Raw genomic sequence first — 23,799 nt, 5'->3', positions numbered from 1 at the left:
CATTCACTGCTCGCCTCCTCAGCTGCCCGCCACACCGTCAGAGGCCTCCCCCAGAGCCGCTGACTGGACCCCACAGCCCCCTCCGGCCTGCGCCTCCGCAGCGATTGGCGGGCGAAGCGCCTCCAACCCGGATGGCGGCCGGCCGACACGTGACCGACGTGCTTAATGACGCGCGTGGCCAGAGGCGCCGGCTCCGCCGCCGGGCTCCCGCCGCCCCTGCGCGCCTGCGCGGAACTCACGCTCCGCCCAGCGACCGTTTCCAAGGGGGCGTAGGCGCGAGCCACGTGACGCGCGGCGGCCCTTAGGAAGAGGCGCCGGCCGCTGGGGGCTCCGACGCGCTTGCGCAGTCGTTGGACGCGGGCGTTTTTTTTTTTCCTCCTCCTCCTCCTCCTTTTTTTTTTTTTCGAATTGGTTCTGACGGGTGTTTCGAGTTACAAAATGGCGGCGCAGAGCGCTCTCTTCAACGTTCAGTAGCGGCTTCAGGCTGGGCGGATGCCTCGTCCCCTCGGTGCCCGACTCCAAGCTCCCGAGGCCTGCTGACCACGAAGTCCTTGGAGGTGCTCAGCGCACCGGAAGCTCCCAGCGGCCGCGACCGCCGTCTCGGCCCTGTCCGCCGCGGCGCCCGGGACCCAGCGCGATCTGCGGCGGCCGCCCAGGAGGTGAGGGCCGGGCGGGCGGGCGGGCGGGCAGGAGGGCGGCGGCGGCGGCCTTGGGCGATACGGGCGGCTGTTGGTGAAGCCGGCCCGAGCCTGCCCTGCGAACCGCGGCGTCCCTCCTGGCCGGAGGAGGGCTCGGCGGGGCTCGGGCCTCGGCCCGGACGGAGGTAGGCGGCGGCGGCGGGGCTGCCCTGGCCTTCATTCCTCATCCATCGTCCCCGCTGGCCGGTCGCGGTTGCGCTCACAGCGTGCCCAGGCCCTTGGTCACCCGGGTTCGTCACGAAGCTCGTCTTGAGGTTTGGGCTTTCCGGGGCATTTCAGTGACCTCGATCTGCTGCTCCTCGCTCTCGAGGATAGCCAAAGCGGTTTTTTCTTTTTTCCATGGGAAGTTCATCTCTGAGAGCAGAACTGTTCTGAAGTCGGTTGCGCACACCGCTGACAGCGATCGTTCACGAATAATGCATTTCTCCTAGTGACTACGGCGCTTTATACCTAGAAAGCATTTCGTAACTTGGTGCCGTTTTACCCACAAACGCAGACATTGGCAAACTCTTCCGGGCTGCCGGTGAAACCCATGTGTTACGGGGATTCAATTTCCCCGGTAACACATTGGTAGAGGACTTGCCTAGCACGTACAGGACCCCGAGTTCTATTCCCCAGCACTCCAAAAGAAAAAAAAAAAGAAAAGCCTTGATAACAATAATAGCTGGCAAATAAGTCTCTAGTGCCAGGCCTTGTTCCAAGTAACTTCGCAGAGATGTCTTTTCAGAAGAGGAAAATTAACTGTTTGGAATATGGAAAAAGTAGGTATTTGGTACCTTTGTTTTTAAAGGCGAGGTTTTTGCTGTATGTCTCTCCTGTGCTGTCCTTGAACTTGTGTCGCTTAGACTGGCTTCACACTCTTATCCTGCCTCAGCCTCCCCATTGCCATCACCCCGGTTGGTGAAACGTGTTTTAAAAGTTGAGCCTATCGTTGGAGTTAACTTTGTTTTCCCACGCTACAACTTTTGAGTTTGGGAGCAAAAGTAGTATATTTTATCATTTTTAACCAGACTTGTTTAGTTAATATTTACAGAGCACTTCCTCTCCTGTTCCAGTTCTTGTATATATAGCACTCCTTCTATCCCGTAGACAAGGAAGCGTTCACCAAACTCGGGTGCCCCGGGATCTCTCAGCTTGTCCTGGATGCTAGCACTGGTATCTTGTAGTGTTTTCTTAAGTATGCAATGCCTCAGATCACTGATTCAGCACCAGTTTCCTATGAGTCAAGCAGGTTTGGGACATTTAGAGTCATCAGTAAACCAAACAAATTCTTGCTTTCTGTTTTATCTGACTGAAGAAAGAGGAAGTGGCATCATCTTCATTAATTTGTTTTATTACGGCAGTTACTCTTTAGTTTCAAGTATGTTAGATGTTAAAGTTTTACTTAGTACCTGTATTTGTGTTTTCCGCCATCCCTTTTGTCCACATCATAAAACAGTGACTGTAACCCGTCCACTGCTTGCCTCTTCTGCCCTCTGGTGTTGATGTTAGGTAATTACTAGAAAAATTTCCTGAGGGATCCCGAAACCTTACCTGTGAAGAGTTCTATGAAGAACGCTATTTCTGATGAGGTCAGCTTTGCAGTGTTTGGGGGGAGGAGTTAAAAACAGAGTTCCCAGTTCCTGGTGTTATTAGAGTTCATGCTGAACATTTTAGAATCTTCGATTGTAATCAGAAAAAAAAGGACCTGTAAGCCCCTCCCTGCACATCGGATTCTGGAGGGCTTTGGAGTTGGTTCTCTGATTTGACACTTACTCTGTAGTGCTAATCTGCTTAGAGCATTAGGTGATGGGTAAGATGATGTCTAGTGACTGTTCTAGGATGCCTGCTGTGCTGGGTTGCTGTGCTGAGGGCAACTGAATGGAGAAAGTATCAGGAAGGAGTCCTGACGGATAACTGCCAGCCCAGGCAGGTGCTCCTGCTGCAGCTTCGGCTCTAGAGAACCCGAACAATGTTTAGATCAAAGCCTTCAGTCAGATCGGATGTGGGTTCATTTTTTCCCTTTTGTTTGGTTGTGTGTGTGTGTGTGTGTGTGTGTATACAGTGCCTGTGAAGGTCAGAAGAGGGCACTGGATCCCCTATAGCTGGAGATACAGGCATGTGAGCTACTGGACATGGGTGCTGGGAACAGAACTCAGGTTCTCTGTAAGAGTAGCGCACCCTCTTAACTACTGAACTATCTCTTCAGCCCTTGTTGTTACTATTTCTAAAAAAGCTTTTTTTTTTTTTTTTTTTTGAGACAGGGTTTCTCTGTGTATCCCTGGCTGTCCTGGAACTTGTTTCTTAGACCAGCCTGTCCTTGAACTCACAGAGATTCTCCTACCTCTACTTCTAACCCAAGGGGGTTAAAGGTGTGAACCACCATCCCTGGCTATTACTATTATTATTACCATCACCATCAACATTATTATTGTCATTATTAAAGATTTATTACTTGCTTGGTGTGTGCTTGCTTTGGAAGCCAGAAGAATTAGCTATCCCTGGAATTGGAGTTACAGGTACTTGTGAGCTTGCGGTGGGTCCTGGGAATCAGACACTTATCCTCTGCACTACTAGTGCACGCCTTACCTGCCGAGCCATCTCTCCAGCCCTGAGGGTGTACTTTTGAAGCAATTTATATTCTGAGATGTTAACACATCCATAGTAATAAGGTTTTGAATTTGTAAGTAATGTCTTAGCTTTTCACAATATGTAATTCAGGGCAATTAAATGTTAATTGGGAGACATTTCTGACAATTGTAGCCTTAAGAAAACTACTCATTGTAGAAGTATTTCCAGTGCATTATTAAAATCCTTACCTAAGAATAAACTTAGCATCTTTAAATTTTAAATATTAAAAATGTTCTATTTACGGCAAGAATATTTGTATTGACCTAAGGACTTTTCTGTATGTACAGTATACTACATAAATATTGTAGATTTTGAAAGAGCAATAGCTGTTTCATTTAATCTTTCTGAATTGAGTTGGCTTCCTGTTGAGAAAGAGTGCCAGTGTTCCTCGGGTCTCTGTGCCTGCCTCCTGAAATAGTAAATGAGTATGTTCCACTGGAGTCCCCAGCCCATTGTAAAGCTCTCACTGATGCAGTTTTCACCGGCATCAGGAGCATGCTTACCAGATCCTATGCTGGACTAGATTGTTTAAATTACTTGTAATAAAAAAATTTAATTAAAAAAGTAGAATTAACTTCGCTGAACTCCATATTTTCCTTAATTTCTTAGTGTATTTCCTTCCCTTTAAGCAAATCCATCTAAGTAAATCTCATTTGCTTAAAACCTGTTAACTGCTTTTTCTTATATTTCTCTATTTTGTGATTTTATTACTAAATAAATGAAGACTGCAACAAAAAATATTGGTAAGAGCTATCTTGGTGCAGAAAAGCAAACATCTTATTTCTGTTTTCTGTAATCTAGGTTCACAAAAATGGCCAAAAGAATTGCAGAGAAGGAATTAACAGATAGGAACTGGGATCAAGAAGACGAAGCTGAAGAGGTACAGAGCAGTTCCCTTGGTTTCTAGCTGTCTGCGGTTAAGCTTGTGTTGCGTTCCTCGTGAAGAATATGATGGGAGAATTTTAAAACCTTTAAGAATACACAGAGCAGGAGAGATGTGCTTCCTCGTGAGCTGTGTGCATTTACTGTAGAAACTTGTTCTTCATATGTGACTGTGCTTTTCTACTAGTGTTTGCTCCTGCTGAGTGTGTAGACGTACCTTCCTGCAGAATTCACACACTTGCAGCAGCGTCCTCTCCTGTGGTTTGAGTGTATTTTAGACATCACTAGACAGCAAGTGAAGGAAGCCTCAGACTGCTCTCCCTGTCCCCTTCATCCCGGTGCTTCTCGTGCCTGCTGTTGGCTCTTCTGATGCTAGACCTGCATCCCAGCAGTTGTACTGATTGGAATAGAATTTACATCAGCAAGATTAAAGTTGTCTCCTGTAAGGAAACCTTGCATTTCTAGGTCCTTTGAGCAAGTTGGTACTCCTAGGTGAGTTTAGTGGCAAAGCTAACTCCAGGTCTATAGCACACAGCTAGGTGGTAAGGGAAGAAGGAATCAGGGAAGAAAAAGTGGTTTGCAATTTTATTCCTAGGCTGTTGTCTTTCTTTTTGGTACTGATCTGTAAGCTGATATGTTTAGGGAAACCAAACCACTGGTATGTTAATGTTTTTGCAGGGCCTTTAACTGCCTTGGTCTTTAATTGAATCTTTGGTCATGGATTTTCTCCCCTGCCTTGGTCTTAGGCACAGTCCTGGGAACAAGATCTAGACTGCCATAGAATTGTTTGACACTAAAGTGTCCAAGGGGGAAAGAACCTGGGCAGGCTCTACTGAAAGGAGTATGGAAATCAGTTACATTAATTGGACAAATGTAGCCAAATGGTCCTTGATCTGGATAGGAGAGTAGTTTTGATTTTGAGATAGTCTTACTTTCTAATTCAGGCTGGCCTTAAACTGTCTGTCTGTCAGTGCTGCTGCCTCAGCCTCCTGTTTATAGGGCTATTGGTTGGAGCTGGCACACCTGACTCGGTGAGAATTTTGTACAGGAAATATTTAGTTCCGGCCCTAACTAGATAGGTAAGAAAATAGATGCAGAAAGACCAAAGCCCTTTAGCACATTCTTCACACCGTGGAAGAGCACTGGTTGACTAGGGATATTTGTGACTAGGTAGCTGGCCTTTTAGACAGTGGCCAAGGTGGGCAGGACCAGGAGCCTTCTCCAAAACAGTGGAAGGCTGTAGCTCAGTGGTAGAGCCCATGCTTAGCATGTGCAAGGTCCTATTCTACAAAAGAAGAATGTGAATGCTATCTGTATCAACTCTTTAGTTTGTTTCTCTGTATAACAGCTCTGACTGGCCTCATAAACTCACAGAGATCCACCTGCCTCTGCCCTCCCAGTGCTGAAGTTAAAGGCATGTACCACCGCTGCCCAGCTTTCAACTTAATGTTTTTTGAAAACTAGTAGTAAGCTCCTGGTTTCAGAATGGGCTTTACTATCTATTACTAGTCATGAGCTTTTGGATGGTAGCTCTTATGTCTTGTTGACATAGGCAGCTTACTGTGACTTTATTAGTGCCTTTTCTAGACAATATGGCTAAGATATTTGAGGAAGTCAGTCATGATTATTAGTGCACCAAAGATTCAGTGGTGGTCATCTTTTCAGAAATCACATACTCCTGTCTCTGGGTTGGGACTTGAAGCCTGGATTTGTAAATTCTGGAAGACTCATGGCACCTGATTAGAATTGGAATCTACAGAAATCTGTAGATATACAATGTGAGCTTTTTCTTTTCTCACACTCACCCCCCCACACACAGGGTTTCTCTGTGTAGTTTTTGTGCCTTTCCTGGATCTCACTCTGTAGAGATCCGCCTGGCTCTGCCTCCCAAGTGCTGGGATTAAAGGCATGCGCCACCACCACCCAGTGTGAGCTATTTCTTAATGTGTTGACAGTAAACTCTTTTAAGATCATCAAATACCAGATAAGTGTCTCTGTTCTGGCATTTATGTTCAGCTTTTAATCTTCTTTTGGCCTTACTTTTCTGTTGTCTAATTTGTCCATTCTTGCAGGTGGGAACGTTCTCAGTTGCCAGTGAGGAAGTCTTGAAGAATAGAGCCATAAAGAAGGCAAAGCGTAGGAACGTTGGATTTGAAGTGAGTGCTTCCTGCAGCTTTGGTGTCTTACTAACAGGTTTCCCAGTCACAGAGCATTTGTACAGCAAATGCTCTCCCTGTGCACATTTTTTATATGTGTATGCATGGGGAGTAGTGCTTGTGTGCCTGCTGTGGCACACAGAGGGGTCAGGACAACTGTGGGAGTCAGTTCTCTCCAGCATCTGGTCCCTGGAAATCAAGTTCAGGTTGTCAGGTTTGGTGACAAGACAGGTACCTTTACCTGCCGAACCATTTCACCAGCACACACATTTTGTTTGTATGTATGTGTGTATATGCATATTTAATTTATGTGGCTGTGTATGTGTGTATGCGTCATGGGTGCAGGTGCCCAAAGAGGTCGGAAGAAAGTTTTAGATCCTCTGGTGTTCTAGGTGTTTGTAAGCTCTCTGGACATGGGACTAGGATCTGAACTCAGGTCATCTGGAAGAGCAGCAGTGAGTGCTCTAAACTGTTGAGTCATCTCTAGCCCCCACAAATGCCTTTTTAAAGTGCTTCTTGGTGTAGATCTTGGAAGCTAGGAAACATAATAATGAGTCATCCAGTTAGCTGAGACAATAAGATGGATAATGACAAAAGTTGTGACAACATGAAGAGGAAAAATTAGTACCGTGGAGAATCCTCTCACCATGCTAGGAGCATTTTATGTGCTGATGGGTTCCATAATATGGTGGCATGTGCTGCAAGCTGCAGGAAAATGTAATGGCATTCGGCTACTATCACAAAAGCTACTGCTTGGAAAGGTCAAGGACTTTTCCGAGGGTCAAGCCATGGCTTAAGAAGTCTTGGTGATATTTTGGCTTTAGTATATATATTAGCTGATTGCTGCAGTGATTTTCTTGTATGCTGTGTATGCTTCCAAGAACTCATAACAGTGTATTTTGTCTGAAATACCTATCAAGCATCCAAGGCCAAATGATCTCCTGAATTAAGGTAAATTAAGCTCAGACCCTCCTTTCTTATACAGCCTTAGTAGTATTTATACTAACATAGACTCCTACATTTACCTAACTACCCCTAGGAATGTAGTTTGAGCACATAAATTCCCTTTTTCTGATATTAACCGATTTTAGCTCTCAGTTGACCTCCTCCTTTACTTCTCCCCTTTTGGGTTGTAAAAGAAAGCTGGACGGTCACTGCCTGAGGAAAACTCCTGTCTGCCTTTATGACCCTGTAAGACTTCACACCTGGTGACCTTGCTCTAGCTAGAGCACTGCTATTGCAAGGGTATAGAACTGTAAACCTTAGAGACTGAGGAGGATTTTGACTGGAGAACTAGAAGAATGAGATGGAAGATGAGGAAGAGCCAGATGGGGAAGAATGAGATGAGAAAGACCAAGATGGGGCAGAGAACTAAGATGAGAGAATTAAGGTAGAACATAGAGGGGACAGCAGATAAGTATAGAGAGAAATCCGGCGAGAAAGGATCTAGGCACAGGAACAGAACTGAAGTTATGTAGATAGGATTTTATCTCAGAGGAATAAAGTAGACGGACAAAAGAGCTTAGTGTACTTAGATTCATTTCCTGGAAATAATGAGCGCTGTTTGTAGCTTCTCTTCTGGACCCCTTGGGAAGAATATTATTAAGGCTGGTCCTTAATTAATATTCGAGAGGTATGTATGTTTCATGCTTTATTCCTGTGCTGAGAAAGGTCTTCTAACTCTTGACCTAAAGTCATGTGTCCAGTGTTTAGGGATCACTTCGGCAATCTTCCCCCTTGTAATCCTCACTCCTCAGATATGGTCACAAAGAAGAAACTATTTTGAAGTCAACTTTTGTGGCCACTTCAGAATCAATCACATGTGTGTGCATGTGGAGGCCAGGAGTCAACATCAAGTGTCCTCTTATTACCACCTTTTATTATTATTATCATCATCATCATTATTATTATTACATGTCAGCGGGGGTGGAGGGGGTGGGTGTATGTGCAGTACATGTGTAGCCGTCGAGTGTTTTCCTCTGTGACTCTCCACTTTACATATTGAGGCATAGTCTCTCATTTGAACCCAGACATTGCTGATTGGCCTAGTCTAGCCAGCTAGTTTGCTGTGTGGATTCCCTGAGTCTACCTCCCACTCACTGGGATTATAGGCAGGGCTGCCACTCCCAGTCAGCATTTAATGGGTGCTGGGAACTAAACTCCAGTCCCCAGTATTTGTATGGCACATGCTCTACGTGGTGAGCCATCTCCCAACCTCTATTTTACTGGGATGAGACAGAGTCATAGCATCTACCTGAATGAAGAAATGGGCTTTTCCCAAATACCAGATGCAAACAGATCTAGACAATAGAAATAATATGGATGTGTCAAGTCTGGCATAGTAGTGCACGTCTTTAATTCCAGCACTGGGAGGCAGAGACAGGCAGATCTGAGTTCGAGGCCCAGCTTGGTCTACATAATGAGACCATGTCTTTAAAAAAAAAAAAAAAAGGAAAAAATGAATGTGTCAAATTCACTCTAAAATGTAGCTAGAAATAATTGACTGTCAGCAGCTTTTAAAGTATCAATAAATACTATGTGACTTTTAAATCCAGTGCAGAATCAAAAAGCCCTGAAGAGCTGTGTATAGTTTCACAGCTTGTCTGTAAGCCGTATGATATATTTGAGGGTTTTTTTTTTTTTTTCTTTTTGGTTTTTTTTGAGACAGGGTTTCTCTGTGTAGCCCTGGCTGTCCTGGAACTCATTCTATAGACCAGGCTGGCCTCCAACTCAGAGATCCACCTGCCTCTGCCTCCCGAGTGCTGGGATTAAAGGTGATATCACCACTGCCTGGCAAACTGTTTAATTGTGCAAAACACCTGTCTTTCGGAGGATGGTGCTTTTGCTATTTTTTTTAAGAGTGTGTGAATGTGTGTGTGTGTGTGTGTGTGTCTGCACCTGCACACAGAGGCCAGAAGAAGGCATCAAAGCCCTGGGAACTGGAGTTTCAGTAAGGCAGTTGTGAACCACCTGATGTGGGTGATGAGAATCATGCTTGGGTTGGGTCCTCTGGAAGAGCAGTAAGAGCTCCTAACCACTTAGTCATCTCCCCAGCCCCTTTTAAGATTTGATTGATCAGAAATCAGGTTTAGGGCTGGGGCAGGGGCATTGCTCAGTTGGCAGAGTACATGACTAGCATTTGTGAAGCTCTGGGGATAGTGGCACATGCCTGTAAACTCAGGGCTCAGGAGATGGAGGCAGAAGGCTCAGAAGTTCAAGGTCATGGACCACATAGCAAGTGGAAGGCCAGCCTATGATACATGATACTCTGCCAAATAGACAAAGGCATCAGAATTAAAGATGTATTTAAGATTTCTCATTCTTTCTGATTTTATTGCTATAAATGTATCGATGGTCAGTAAACATTTGAAAATCTGAAGGTGTGATTAAAAGTGCTTTTGAAAAAAAAATCTAACATTAAGGCTAACTAGGCTGTCTTAGTTGGAGTTTCTATTGCTACACCATAAGTTAAAGCAACTTATGAGAGGACAACTGAGAGTTGTAGTCCATCACGAAAGGAAGAACTCTAGCAGAGGCCATAGAGCAGCGGTTCTCAACCTGTGAGTTGCGACCCCTTTGGGGAGTTCCACTCACAGGGGTTGCCCAAGACCATTGGAAAACAGATACTTATGTTACCATTTATAAAAATAGCAAAATGACAGTTATGAAGTAGTTATAAAGATAATTTTATGGCTGGGGTCACAGCATTAGAAAGGGTGAGAACCACTGCCAGAAAGGAATGCTTATTGTTTTGCTCCTCCTGGCTCTCAGCATGCTTTCTAACGTAACTAAGGAACATCCTGCTCAAGCGCATGGGGCCCTCCCACATGGATCATTAATCAAGAAAATCAGGAGGCATTTTCTCAATTGAGGTTCTTCTTTCCAGATGACTCAAGCTTGTGTCAAATTGACAAAAACCAACCAAAACATGGGTTGTCTGAGAAATGAAGAAGGTTTAACTGTGTGTGCGTCTGTGTGTGTGTCTAGACTTTCATAAGGAATGTAAGTTTCACAGCATCTCAGCTGACTGAACAGGCTGGCCAAGGGAAGAGTTTACTAAAGACAGGAATTAGGAAACAGCAAGGAAAAGAAAGATTGCTTAACTAATAGAAAGGCTGGAATCTGCAGGGTGGTCTCCTCAGATTTCTGGAGGCTGAGAACAGCTTGGAAACCCCAAAGTTCTTGAGAAATTAGGTAAACAGTGAAATATTTTTAATTAATCTAATTTTGTGTTTCTAAAGCTTCTTTAGGCAAATGTTCTTTGAAAAGGTGCATGAGGTTTAATTATATTGGGAATATTTTCAGTTATTCTGGAGCTCGGTGGCAGGTACATGAATTTTTAATGTTTGACTGAAAGATCAGCAGCTCTGGTGCTGGTTCCCGGCAGAGTCACAGCCAGGACCTCTGCCACGATGCCAGAGTTACAGAGAGCTTTATTAGGAGGGAAGCGGGGCTGGTGAGAGAGGGAAGCCAGGCCTGGGGAGGGAGCAGAGCGAGAGTGGGGTCTGCATCTGGCTTTTAAGGTGACCACGCCATGCATAAGTAGTCGCCAGCGCCCCCTGATGACATAAGACACAAGACCCGAGCTGTACATGTGCCAGCAGATCCTAACATTGACCATATACAGTGCCTTTAAATACAGATTTCCACCATCTCTCCTGACTGTTTCAGGAAGGCAGCTGGGACACTGCTGGCCTTAGAGGCACCGTCTCTCCTGTCTGGGCTGTCCTAGTAGCTTCTCTTAGGTGCAGTGCCCCCACGTCTGAGCTCTGTGCTGTTTCTAAGATGCTGTTGTCACTTAGTTGAGGATGGGAGTTCTGCTTGCCTAAAACTGCTTTCTTTCTATTGCAGTCTGATAGTGGAGGGGCCTTTAAAGGTTTTAAAGGTTTGGTTGTGCCTTCTGGAGGAGGAGGATTTTCTGGATTTGGTGGTGGCTCTGGAGGGAAGCCTCTAGAAGGACTGACAAATGGAAACAGCACAGCCAGTGCCACACCCTTCTCCAGCACAAAGGCGACAGTGGAGCCCAAGGCAACCTTTGGTGAGTTGCTCCCTCTCCAGCCCCCTCTAAAATAGTTGCTGAAAGAGAACTCTGCTACCAGGTTGTTTTTGTGTTTGTTTTATTTTTTTCTTTTGACAGGGTCTTATTATGTAGCCCAGGCTGACCTTGAACTCTGTCCTCCTCTTCCAACCTTCTGAATACTGGGATACTGTAGGTGTGTGCTACCAGACCCAGCTGGTGAGTATCTTTCTAGCACTGCATCCTTGGATGTAGCAGTGGAAGCATAGGAAGTAGGGAGATGCATGGAGCAAGTGGGCCAGCAGAGCACACCTTTGCACCAGCACACAGCGATGCTCTCCTCAGCTCTGCCAGCTATTTGCTGTGTGACTTCACTATCAGGTTCCTAACCTCTGAGTCCCGAATTGACTAGCAAGAAGTCCTGGTACATGCACACCAAGGGCTTTCTGTGCACCTCCCACTACAAATGCCAGTGGAAACTGAGGTGACACTGTCTTTGGTCACCGTTTCCCAATATAGGTTTGAACAGGAAATACTACCCAATCTGTTTTGGATGAGTTAGTCAGCAACTTCTGGGATTCACATAAAGAACAGGATCTTGGACTGAATCCTAAAAATGATCCTGACTGGCTCTGAAAGTGTATGCTGTGTGGTGTTTGTTGTTTTGAGATGGGTTGTGTAGCTTAGCTGCAGGAGCTCAGGCTAGCCTTTAGCCATATAGTGAGGATGGCTTCGAACTCTGCATCCTCCTCCAGGCACTCAGCATCCACTGACCTGTGTAGTCCTTACTAAGCAGAAGGAGCCTTAGTGTCTTAGTAACCACTTGCTGCATATCCAGTTCCTTGGTGTTGGTTTCCGAACACAAGCTTGGTGAACAGTGACTGGAAAGCAGAGCGTGGTGGTAGCCGTACAAAAACCTTGTTGTAGCTGAGCCTAGTGCCACACACCTGTTGTCCCAGCTCAAGAAGCTGAAGCAGAATGGGGAGTTCCAGCTTGCCTGGGACTACATAGCGAGACTCCATTGAAATCCAGTAAAAACAAACCAACACCAGAGAGCTTCTAAAGTGTTTGGACTTTACCTTCTTACAGGTGCTTTTGCTGTGAATGGCCCTACTACCCTGGTGGATAAAAAGATTTCAAGTCCCAAATGTACTCACAGCAATCAGCTGGCCTCCCCTGGCCCTGCTTCCAGTACAGCCTGCACTGGGAATGTCTATCACAAGCAGTTGGCTGGCTTGAACTGCTCTGTCCGGGACTGGATAGTGAAGCATGTGAATACGAACCCACTGTGTGACCTGACGCCCATTTTTAAAGACTATGAGAGATACTTGGCCACGATTGAGAAGCAGCTTGAGAATGGAGGCAGCAGCAGTTCTGAGAGCCAGACTGACAGGGCAGCGATCGGAATGCAGTCTCCCTCCCTTTTTAGTTCAGCAAAACTACAGCAAGAGTCACCGTTCCCGTTTCATGGTAACAAGGCAGAGGACACATCTGAAAAGGTGGAGTTTACAGCAGAAAAGAAATCAGACACAGCACAAGGAACAACAAGTGCCTCGTTTAATTTTGGCAAGAAAATTGAGAGCTCAGTTTTGGGCTCATTAAGCTCTGGCTCCCTGACTGGGTTTTCATTCTCCCCTGGAAACTCTAGTTTATTTGGTAAAGATGCTGCCCAAAGTAAAGCTGCCTCTTCACCGTTTTCTGCTAAAGCATCGGAGAGTCAAGCAGGAGGCAGCGGCAGTGAATGCAGAGGTAAATACTAAGCCACTGATTGACATCTGTGTAGGTCTAATGAGAAGGTCACAGGTGCTGCATTTCCTGTGTGTGTCACAGTTCTTAGGCCTTATCCTTAACATAAAGCAAGGCCTGTTTTATAGGGTGCTAAAAGCTCACGAGGACTGAATGGGGAGGAGGTGTGGTTCTTTGGAGAGAGATGACATGGTATGCACCAGCAGTACAGCCTGTCTTCATGAGGGGGTCTCCAGGTGCCTAGTGAAGGTGTTTTAAAGATGGCTGCGTGAGCCTGAGCCGGGCGGTGGTGGCGCACGCCATTAATCCCAGCACTCGGGAGGCAGAGGCAGGCGGATCTCTGTGAATTCGAGGCCAGCCTGGTCTACAGAGTGAGTTCCAGGACAGGCTCCAAAGCTACACAGAGAAACCCTGTCTCCAAAAACCAACAACAACAACAACAAAAAAGATGGCTGCAGTGGAGGCTGAAGTTCTAACATGCTAACTAAAAAGCACTGAGCACGTGGTGGTGTGTTTAGAAGAAGCAAATTAAAAACTTAAAAATAGAATATTACTGAAAAAGCGCAACATGAATGTCTGTTGAATTTAATTGTATTTAGGAATTTGGTTGTAAATGAGATGCTCCAGCGCTAATGTTAGGACCAGACCTGCTGCAAAGGAGGGTCACTCCTCCCCAAAGGAAGGCCCTGCTGTTGCGAATCACATCGGTGTCCTTGGACCTTTTGTACCCAGGGTGTCATGTCTTGGCAGTGGGCACAGTTGCAGGGTTTCTTCGGAGATACCGGTACCCACAGTGCTCATAACATAGCACTTCAGGACCAGTTCCATCCAGTTAACTTTCTAAAACGATGGGTGTGCTTAGTATGTGCACTGTGCGGTGTGGTGGCCACTAGCCATGCCTGGGCAGTTCCATACTTGCACTGTGGCTAGTGACGCCGAGGGCTTAGATTTCTAATTTCCAGGGGCAGGGATTTTGTTTTTGTTTTTGTTTTAAGATTTATTTATTATGTATACAGTGTTCTGTCTTCATGTATCCCTGCAGGCCAGAAGAGGTTTTTATATTTCATTACAGATGGTTGGTTGTGAGCCACCTTGTGATTGCTGGGAATTGAACTCAGGACCTCTGGAAGAGCAGTCAGTGCTCTTAACCTCTGAGCCATCTCTCCAGGCCTTGTTTTTGTTTTTGTTTTTCTCTATGTAGCCTCTGGTTGTCCTAGAGCTTGCTATGTAAACCAGGCTGCCCTTGAACTGACAGAGATCTTCCAGCTTCTGTCTTTCAAGTGCTGGGATTAAAGTTGTGAGCCACCACCATAGCCAACAAGTGTCTAATTTTTGATAGAAATAGTTACATGTTTTAAATAGTTCAGTGTTCCTGTGTGTAAATGATTGTGTGGGGCAGGGGCAACAGCTTTGAAATATCTGAGGCCACAAAAGTCAAAGGAGAGAAACAGCTGGATGAAGCTAAACTCCCCTGGACATCTAGGAAGGCAGTCAGCAGTGAAGATGCCTGCAGGAGTAGAGGAGACATCTGGAAACTGAACAGCTGGTGGCCCTGATGTCCAGAGTTTTAAAAATGTGTGACTGTTAAGAGCTCTCCTTGCTCTTCCATAGAACCCAGGTTTGGTTTCCAGCTCCAGAGCTCTTCTGACCTCCACAGGCTCCTGCACACATGTGCACATACACTCACATACATGTAAATAATAAATACAAAAGTATAAGGAGCTCAGTACAAGGAAACAAATAGCAAAGAATATTGTGAGGACTTCATGATAGGGTAGGCAAAATTAAGACTTCCCATGGCCACAGAGAACAAGGCCAGTGTTCCCCTCTGGTATGGATGTGACCTTCCTTCCAGAAGGCTGCATTGTCCTGGTGACAGTTATGCTATGGTGCCTGAGCCTTGAGTAAAGTCAAATCTAGGACTTTGGGCCCAGCCTCTTGGCTTCCTCTGCTGTTAGAGTAGGCCCCAACACTGAGTCCTCAAGGATGCATATTAATGTGCTGTTCTCCAGGGGTACAGTACCTGTCTGTTTGCCACTGCACCACTGTGCTGTCTGTCCTACCTGGGCCAGCCACCACTGCTCCTTGTCTGAACTCTTCCTCAGGGTAGATGGCCCATAACCCCCTACACACACTTTTTTAGAGATTTATTTATTTATTATGCATAGTGTTCTGCTGGCACATATCCCTGCAGGCCAAAAGAGGGCACCAGGTCTCATTACAGATGGTTGTGAGCCACCATGTGGTTGCTGGGAATTGAACTCAGGACCTCTGGAAGAGCAGCCAGTGCTCTTAACCGCTGAGCCATCTCTCCAGCCCCAAGGGCCCCTTTTGTTTCTCCTCTGCCTCTAAGTAGGAGGAGAGTGTCTCCCAGGGTAGGCAGCTGTATCACCCCTTGTCCTGCACACACTGCACCATCTGACACAGTTGCCATCTTGTGGTTACCACATGTTACCCTCAGAAAAACTTGGAATTTGTTGAAACAGCAAGTGTCTGGCCTTCCTGGAGCACCTTCCCAAGGCCTAGAGCCTCAGCTAAGTAATCATTTTGAAGCTTGCCAGGAGATAGATCCTAGTGGACCTTATTAGTTCAGTCTTTTTGATCCAAGTCCTTAGTGTTGCTCTAGTCGGGCAGGTTGGACACAGCCGCCTTTCTCTTTGAGAGGATCTTTCTGTTGTGTGTCAGCAGGGTCTCTCTTGAAAGAATGTGCCCTTCCTGCCCCTCCCAGTGAGCCAGGTCCCAGTAGTACAAGACCATTGAGCCCTGGGACAGTTCCATCAAAGCTTTGGAGCAATTTCTCTGACAAGCTTGACTTGTAAAACAGTCATTTTTGCCCTTTGGCCATTGCTGATGGTGGTTATCCCTGGGTACAGTGTGGCTCTGGACCCGAGAACATTGGCAGGGGTGATGTTGGGTGCTCTTGTTAGTGTTCACAGTTGTATTGACCACTCCTGTGCAGTATTCCAGGTCGATGTGCAGGATGGTGGGGGGCGAGCATCTGCTGACTCTGAGTGGTTTCTGTGCCAGGTGGCGATGAAGAAGAGGATGAGCCGCCCAAGGTGGTGGTGACTGAAGTGAAGGAAGAGGATGCCTTCTACTCCAAAAAGTGAGTGGGCTGTGGGGGTGGGGGTGGCCTGCAGGCCTGGCTCCAGCTGGACCTTAGCTGGACCAGGGAAGAAGGCTTGGTCTGTTTGATGAGTATGGTTTTTGTTTTTGTTTTTTGTTTTTTGGGGGTTTTTTTGAGACAAGAGTTTCTCTGTGTAGCCCTGGCTGTCCTAAAACTTACTTTGTAGGCCCCGCTGGCCTCCGCCTCTCCAGTGCTGGCATTAAAGGCATGTGCTACTGCCACCAGGCTTGGCCTGTTTATTTTGAAAACAAATCAGGTCTAAAGATGTGCTGGACACATCTTCTCCACATGTCCTGGGCTAGCTCCTCGGTGAATTGTTCTCCCTATGAAGTGCTTCAGAAAGACTTCCATGACCTCCTTATCTCTCCCTGTTTTCTTCCTTCCCCCCACAGAAAATCACCTAGTCACTGATCTTGGTTCTTCTCCTGTTGTAAGCGTGGAGGTGTCTGTAGTCCCTAGGATGGGGTGGGCCTTTCTGTGGTTGGGCAGCCACAACCAAAAAGTTAGGCACAGTTGTTCCTCCCTGTTAAGGGTATATGAACCTGTCTCTCCTCTGCTGATGGGAGCTGCCTCTCTGTGAACAAGACTGGAAGGAAAATTTTAATTCTGTTAAGATTAAATGAGATTATTTTGTACTGAGATATTTACTGGGAAACTTTTGTCCTATTTGGGAAGCTTCCAGTAGTGTTTTTATAACACAGATATTAGAGTGCTGTCCTATGTTGCAGGTGCTATGGGCCATAGAATTTTGTTTTATTTCAAGAGCTTTTTAGGCAGTAATTTTTTTTGTTTGTTTTGTTTTGTTTTTTGAGACAGGGTTTCTCTGTAGCTTTGGTGCCTGTCCATGGATCTTGCTCTGTAGACCAGGCTGGCCTCGAACTCACAGAAATCTGCCTGGCTCTGCCTCCCTGGTGCTGGGATGAAAGGCGTGCTCCACCACCGCCCGGCTAGGCAGTAACAATTTTAATTTTAATAATACAAGTGACACATAGGAATGATTCTGACTTTCCAGTTTTGTTTGTTTGTGGGGCTTCCTCTTCATCAGAGCAAGTAAATGAGCAAACTTTTTGTTTGTTTTGTTTTCAAGACAGGGTTCTCTGTGTAGCCCTGGCTGTTTTGGATCTTGCTCTGTAGACCAGGCTGGCCTCAAACTCACAGAAATCTGCCTGCCTCTTCCTCCCAAGTGCTGGGATTAAAGGGATGCTCCACTACTGCCCAGCTTAATTTTGTTGTTGTTGTTTGTTTTGAGTAGGGATCTAGTTGTGCAGCCCTGGCTGACCTTGAACTCACAGACCCACCTGCCTCCACCTCCAGAGTGCCGGTTCTATATTCTTACCTAAGGGTCTGCATTTAACACATTGGCTTGGAAAACAGTGCGCTGTTTTAGCCATAGTCCCACCCTATTCCACATTTATCTTACTATCTTAGGGAATCAAAAGGGACCGCCTGAAGAGAATTTGAAAACATACGGGAAAGCAGGGTGGGAGAGGTGCAGGACAGACAGTTGTGTCTGTGCCTGCCACTCAGGACCAAGGCACAGGAGAGGGCAGTGAGAAGTGGGTCAGCTGAGATGTTGAGTGACCATCTTGAGAAAAGATGGTTTGTAGGGACTGTGATTGTCACTAGCAAAGTTTGCTTAGCATGCCCAAGATCCTGGATTCCATGCCCAGCACTACAAAGCAAGGTGGTGGTGTGGCGGGGAAGTCTAAAATATCTAACTAGATTATGTTACTCTGATTTTCTTAGCCCAGATACCAGCAGTCTGGTAAAGAAGGCTTTATTTTCCTCTCACCCACTGCAGTTGACTCACAGGGTAAACAGTGGTTTCAGCAAACTGACTTGTTGATTCTGATCATGGCTGTTGTTTTTCCACAGGTGTAAACTATTTTACAAGAAAGACAATGAATTTAAAGAGAAGGGTGTGGGGACCCTGCATTTAAAACCCACAGCCAGTCAGAAGACTCAGCTCTTGGTGCGGGCAGACACCAACCTAGGTGAGTGCAGAGCTGTCCCGGGGAGTTTGGTAAAGAGCTTTGTCTTGACCCTGCCGTTCTTTGGATTTTGAAGCCCAGTAATAGGGGTTGGTTTTGTCTAACGAAAGTCTTCTTGAGGTCAGATTTATCTTCTGGTTCCCAGTGTGGATGTGGTTTTGAGTGTCGGGAGCATTGTGGACACAGTGTAGGTGTGGTGTGAAAAGCTGTAGTGGGAGAGGACTGAGGGATTGTCACTGCCGTACACTGGAGTGTGCCAGAGGAACGGCATGCCAGTGGGGCCGTTTGGTGAGCACAAAGGAGAAGTACACGGGTTTCAGTTTAAGGGGGTTGGGGGGGTTGGAGAGGGTTGGTACGTGGAGGGCCAAGGTTATTAGGTCTCATTCCTCAGCTGATCTCTACCCTAATTTTGGAACAGAATCTCATTAAACCTGAACCTTATTGATCAGCTTGACTGGCTGACCAGTGGGTTTCAAGGATCCACCTGTTTGTGCCACCCCCCTCATGCCTACCCTTCTCTAAGCTGGGATTACAGGGATGTGCTGCTGTCCTTAGCTTTTTAAAAACATGGATTCTAAGATTTGAACCCAGGTCCTTGTGTTGCACGCTTGCGATGAGGCCATCTCCAGCCCCAGGGAATCTGTCTGTCCAGAACAAGAAGACCACCGTGCTGTCTCCTTGCCACACTTGAGCTGACGCTTGCAACAGTCCGCTAAGAGACTGGCTCTGACAGCGGTGGGCTGTGGGGTGTGGTCAGTAGAGTGAGACTGCGGGCATCACCGAGAGACCCCTGGGGTTCGCTTTCCTGTGATGTGACTAGCGAGGACCGTGTCACCATAGTGTCACCCTTGCTAGTGAGCAGTGCTGGTGAGAAGAAACACTGTGTCTGCTGACCCCGCCTCCTTAAGTCCCATGAAATGGGGAAGATCTCGGTAAGCCAGGGACACTCGGAACAAGGCTCCTGCCTCGGAGATTTCAGAGTGTGGACAGTTAGCTTGGCACAGTCCAGCATACAGGAAATGAAAGACTATGGCTGTAACTTTTAACACATGGAGAAATTGCTTCAGTGTAGAATCTCTAGCCTCTTAAAGAATCCTACAGTTTTGATAGTATTTTATATGTTGTTTTGATAAATATTTTCCTTTGTTTACTCAAAGGTAACATACTGCTGAATGTTCTGATTCCACCCAATATGCCGTGCACCCGAACAGGGAAAAACAATGTCCTCATCGTCTGTGTCCCCAACCCTCCACTCGATGAGAAGCAGCCCACAGTCCCGGTCACCATGCTGATTCGGGTGAAGACGAGCGAGGATGCGGATGAATTACACAAGATTTTACTGCAGAAAAAGGATGCCTGAGCACTGAGGCCGACCAAGGAATGTTGCCACATTGCTGCTTCCCCTCTGCCCCCTAAACTTAGTCACATTCTTTCCTCTTCTTACTGTGACATTCTGAGAACTCCTAGGTAACGGGAAACTTCTGTGAGGAAGATTAAGGCCAATAAAACCTCTGGATGTGTCAGCTCTGTTCCCTTCCTGAGAACTAAGCAAAATACATTCAAGGGAAAAATTTGGGAAGATTTTTAATGTGGATGCATTGAGTAAAAACTAACTTAAGTGATTCTTAATGGACTGCAATCAGGGTACCAGTTAGCTCTCCAAAGGCTCCTTCAGGCAGCCTTGGGCTCCGCTCTCCTGCCTGCCCCAGGAGACCCCATGGCAGTGTCCCTCAGTGCTCCGGAAGACACCCACCGCTCCCCTCCCGTGGGCCTCTCTGACCCGTGACTAGCACTCCTGCCAAACACCACGCCGCCACACTGTGACTGCGCTAAACTGGGGACTGGGTATCGCTGTCATCGGCCTGTTGGCAGGTACTGGCCTTTGACCTGGGGCTGCTTGACATCCAGAAACGGCCTTTTCATGAAAAGGACATGAGTGGCCTGTCGGGGAGCTGGCGGTGTAGACTAGGTTTTGTTTTTATCCAGGAGGTGCTCTTACTTTACCCCCTCAGTTAATGTGGAAGGGGCTGTCAGGAATAATGGATTTTAAAAGCACAAATTTGGTAGCTTTTTTTATATCATTTCTATACCACAAACAAGCCTTTATTTTAAAAGAAAAAAGAGAAACCATACTGAAAAGGGATGTGTGCTCATGGCCGTTTCTGCCTGCTGAACCCCATGGGTACAGCCTGAATAGAGTCCTCAGGAACCATGCACTCAAAAGAAGCAGGAGTGTGGGGGTGGGAAACCACCGGTTTGGCCTGTAGCTTCAGACAGCAGCATGTTACTGGGCATCTGAAAAACTCGTGTTTATTTTTATTTTTTTAAGGCTGAGGTATTGTGTCCATTTGGAAGAGAGCCGTGGTTCTGCACGGGCCATTCATGTCACTTCAGAGCGGTGAGGTTACTAATACTAGCATTCTCTGAAGACCAGACATCAGTTAAATGCAGGACTTGATGCCTAGCTGCTCTTGGTTCACACACCTGTAATCCAGTGCTGGAGAAGCTGAGGCAGGAAGATGGTGAGTTCACAGCAGCCTGAGCTACAGAGTAACCCCCACTCCCCCCCCCCCCCATTTCCCCCCCCCCCACCCCCCACAAAAAAAAAAAAAAAAGACTAAAGTTCCACTCTGATTCCTCATGAAACCATTCAACACTAGGACCAGATCTTGTCTGAAGGCTTAGGGTCAGTGCCCAGGGTGCACACGTGTGCTCAGATCGTCAGTACAACACAGCTGTTCTGACCTGGGCAGAGTCATAAAACCTGATGGCACAGTTGCCTTCTCAAAACTGCAGTGCCAGGGGTGGGAATGAAACCTGGTTAACTTTTATGTAGCCATGGCTAGCCTTGAACTCGGAGATCCACCTGCCTCTGCCTCCTAAGCCCTGAGCTAGTTAGCTTCTGTTGAGGTGGGGTGGTAGGGTTTATCACTCAGGGTTACAGTGCTCTGCGCGGATGGCATGCTTGTGCTTCGTGGGGTGTGGACCTGGGGAGGTGCTGTGCATTGATTTGCTTGCCATTTGGCATTGAGAATTGGTTTCTAACAAGCAAGTTGCTGCTTCTGTTATCGCTGGCCCTGCCCTGTTCACATTGGGTTTGCCCAGCTTTCCAAAGATGTAATGAGGGGAACGTATTCAGAACAGTGCCATGTACCACGTGCCTGTGGGGCTGACTGCTCTCAGACTCTCAGACACTTTCAGGAACTTGTCTATTCGTGGGGGGGGGGGGGGGGCCGGGGCTCTGTGAGCATCTGCCCATGCCTTGAATATTTACCAAAAGAACAAAAGCAAAAAAGGTCGCAACTGGGTTGCCTTCTAAGCTCCCTAGTCCATTTTAACTGTAAATTAGTGGGTGTGGCTTTCCCTTTCCTAACATTCCTAGCACCAAGTTTGCTGCTAAGACTATCACTTTTGGAAGCGAGAATTACAGGGAGAGGTGGTGTGCCCGGAACTCGGTGTGTCTCATCCTTGTGCCATAGGAGCTGGCTCAACACTGCACTTACCCTGAGTGGGACTCACTGTGATGTCTGTGTCACAGGGAGGCTGGCCCCTGGAGGGCTGTCTCTTCTCCCTCCACTGTCTTAGTAGCTGGTTCCAACTCATGGCTTAAACTTCATTGATGTTTCAACATGTTAAAATTTGCCTATTGTATGTTTGATGTGAACTGTGGTTTTTATCTCCAGGTGGAAAATCTAAAGTCTTTCATATATTTGCCTGAGGAAGTGTGTGTTCTCTGTGGTCGGTGCATCTAGGCAGAGGCCGAGCCTGGGCCACACTGTTTCTCCCGCTTTCTTTCGCACATTCCCAGTAAACGACGTCTGAGCCCTGTGCTGGCTTCCTCGGAGAGCCACACATATGGGCTGTGGCTGTGTTAGTGACAGGCCCAACTGCTGATGGGCTGATTTCTCTTTTACAGTTTCAGCTCTAAATCCTATTTTGTACATGCTGCGTGCCAAAAAAAAATAATAATAATAATAATAATACCTGCTGTGGAGTAGAGGGAAAATGCCACCTTGTCAGGGTTTTCCCTGACAGCTTCCTCTACCTTTTGAACGTTAAGGAGTCTTCTTGCCAGTTTGTTGTTATGTTGTTACTATTTCTGAAGATGAGAAACAGCCCCCCGAGGCTGCAGGCTACAGGCTCAGACTGTCTAAGTCTCATTCTGGAAGGGGGATTTTAAGGAAATGACCTGTTCTGTTACCCATAGGTGAAGTTGGGAGCTCTTCAGGGCATCTTCTAGCCCCACGCTCTGCACAAGGCCACCGCGTGCTCTTCAGAAGCAATCATAAGACTGAGGACAAATTTGTAAAGGGGATGTGAGACTTCTTAACAATCACATGGAGTAATCTGCTTTTTACCTTAAACAGGAAATTGTTTTCTAAAGCTAAAATACTTGAATTGTCAAGACAGTATAATCTCAGTGTGTGTGAGCTTTTGAATGAGCCTGTGAGGAAGTGTACCAATCCATGAAATGTGAATAAATGGAAAGTTAACCCCAGGCGTGTGCCACTGTTTTGTTTCTGATACCCTGGCAGATCAGTGGAGAAGAGGCACGGGACAGGAGTGTGCAGAAGCGTCTCTGAAGTAGGGGCTGGCCTGCATGGAATTAAGTGGGGTGCAGAGCCTCGGACCAGGGCTGGAGGCTAGCTTTCTCCTCCAGAGTAACACTGAATTCTATCCATTCGGTGATGTGTTGAAGCTGTGTTCAGATTCTGAAGTTTCCTAAGGAACACAGCATTGTCTAAGTTCTAAGGCGTTTCCTGGTTGAAAAAGAAGGTGATGGAATGCTGTCCCCAGGGTTCTGAACTGAGACAAGTGACAGGTGCTTCCTGAAGAGTAAGATTGTCCTGAGCCATCGGGGAAACTGGCTGATTTGGTATAGGCCCCCCCAGACTTTCTAGGACTGACAGCTTTTGGGGGCCCCTAAGCCCACTGAACCAGAAGCTCAGGTTAAGGCCCAGTCTGTATTTGATATAGTTAGTGGTTTTCGTACAGTCACACAACTACTACCAACCATTGTATGTGACCAGATGACCTGGCACACAGCTGCGTTTGACCACTACTAGCCGGGAAGCTCCCTCCCTGTAATTCCGGGTACAGCCATGAAATAAGTACCTGTTAGCACATCCTAGGAGGAAATGGCAGTGACCACCAGCATTCCCAGGAACTAGGCTGACCTCTATACATGACCTTGTCTAACTTATTGTTGGTGAACCTGAAGGGATGTATTGAGGTGACATGGCTTGCTAAGGGGCCCGATCTATGTGGCCCTTTCCAGTGTGCCCATTGAATCACTCAATTTCAGTGGTTTCTGGAATTGGCCTAAGTCTTTGAGTAAAATTGTTCATTAAAAATATAATCAAAGCTCACCAGAAACAATGGTTATTTCAAACTGAGCAACCTGATTGCTTTATTAAAGTCAGATTCCAAAATGAAAGAGCCATCCACATAGAGGAGAGAAAAGTCTTGCTAGCCTGTTGGCTTACATGAGGCTGTAGGAGGCCAGTGAGTGACATTGTTAAGAACAGAACAGGACCCTTTCTTTTATCACCCATCCCCCGAAGCAAGCTTT

At 46.6% G+C, this 23,799-nt stretch overlaps 1 protein-coding gene across 2 annotated transcripts; it reads left to right on the top strand.

Moving 5' to 3' along the window:
* Nucleotides 1-385: 385 nt before the first annotated feature.
* Nup50 (nucleoporin 50) lies at nucleotides 386-22,725 on the top strand. Of its 2 annotated transcripts, XM_037197476.1 has the most exons (10): nucleotides 386-659; nucleotides 4,110-4,188; nucleotides 6,263-6,346; nucleotides 11,198-11,384; nucleotides 12,453-13,112; nucleotides 16,137-16,215; nucleotides 18,112-18,230; nucleotides 19,385-20,099; nucleotides 20,557-20,749; nucleotides 22,435-22,725. In XM_037197476.1, the coding sequence occupies exons 2-8, from the start codon at nucleotides 4,120-4,122 to the stop codon at nucleotides 19,585-19,587; spliced, it is 1,401 nt and encodes a 466-aa protein (XP_037053371.1). In that variant the 5' UTR covers nucleotides 386-659; nucleotides 4,110-4,119; the 3' UTR covers nucleotides 19,588-20,099; nucleotides 20,557-20,749; nucleotides 22,435-22,725. The 2 variants fall into 2 exon arrangements, with proteins under 2 accessions (XP_037053371.1, XP_028733957.1); XM_028878124.2 differs by having other exon boundaries at nucleotides 19,385-20,749.
* The last annotated feature ends 1,074 nt before the right edge of the window (nucleotides 22,726-23,799 follow it).

Source organism: Peromyscus leucopus, chromosome 20 (genome assembly GCF_004664715.2).
Source record: "Peromyscus leucopus breed LL Stock chromosome 20, UCI_PerLeu_2.1, whole genome shotgun sequence".
Taxonomy (NCBI): domain Eukaryota; kingdom Metazoa; phylum Chordata; class Mammalia; order Rodentia; family Cricetidae; genus Peromyscus; species Peromyscus leucopus.
This window is presented reverse-complemented; position numbering and strand designations above follow the sequence as displayed.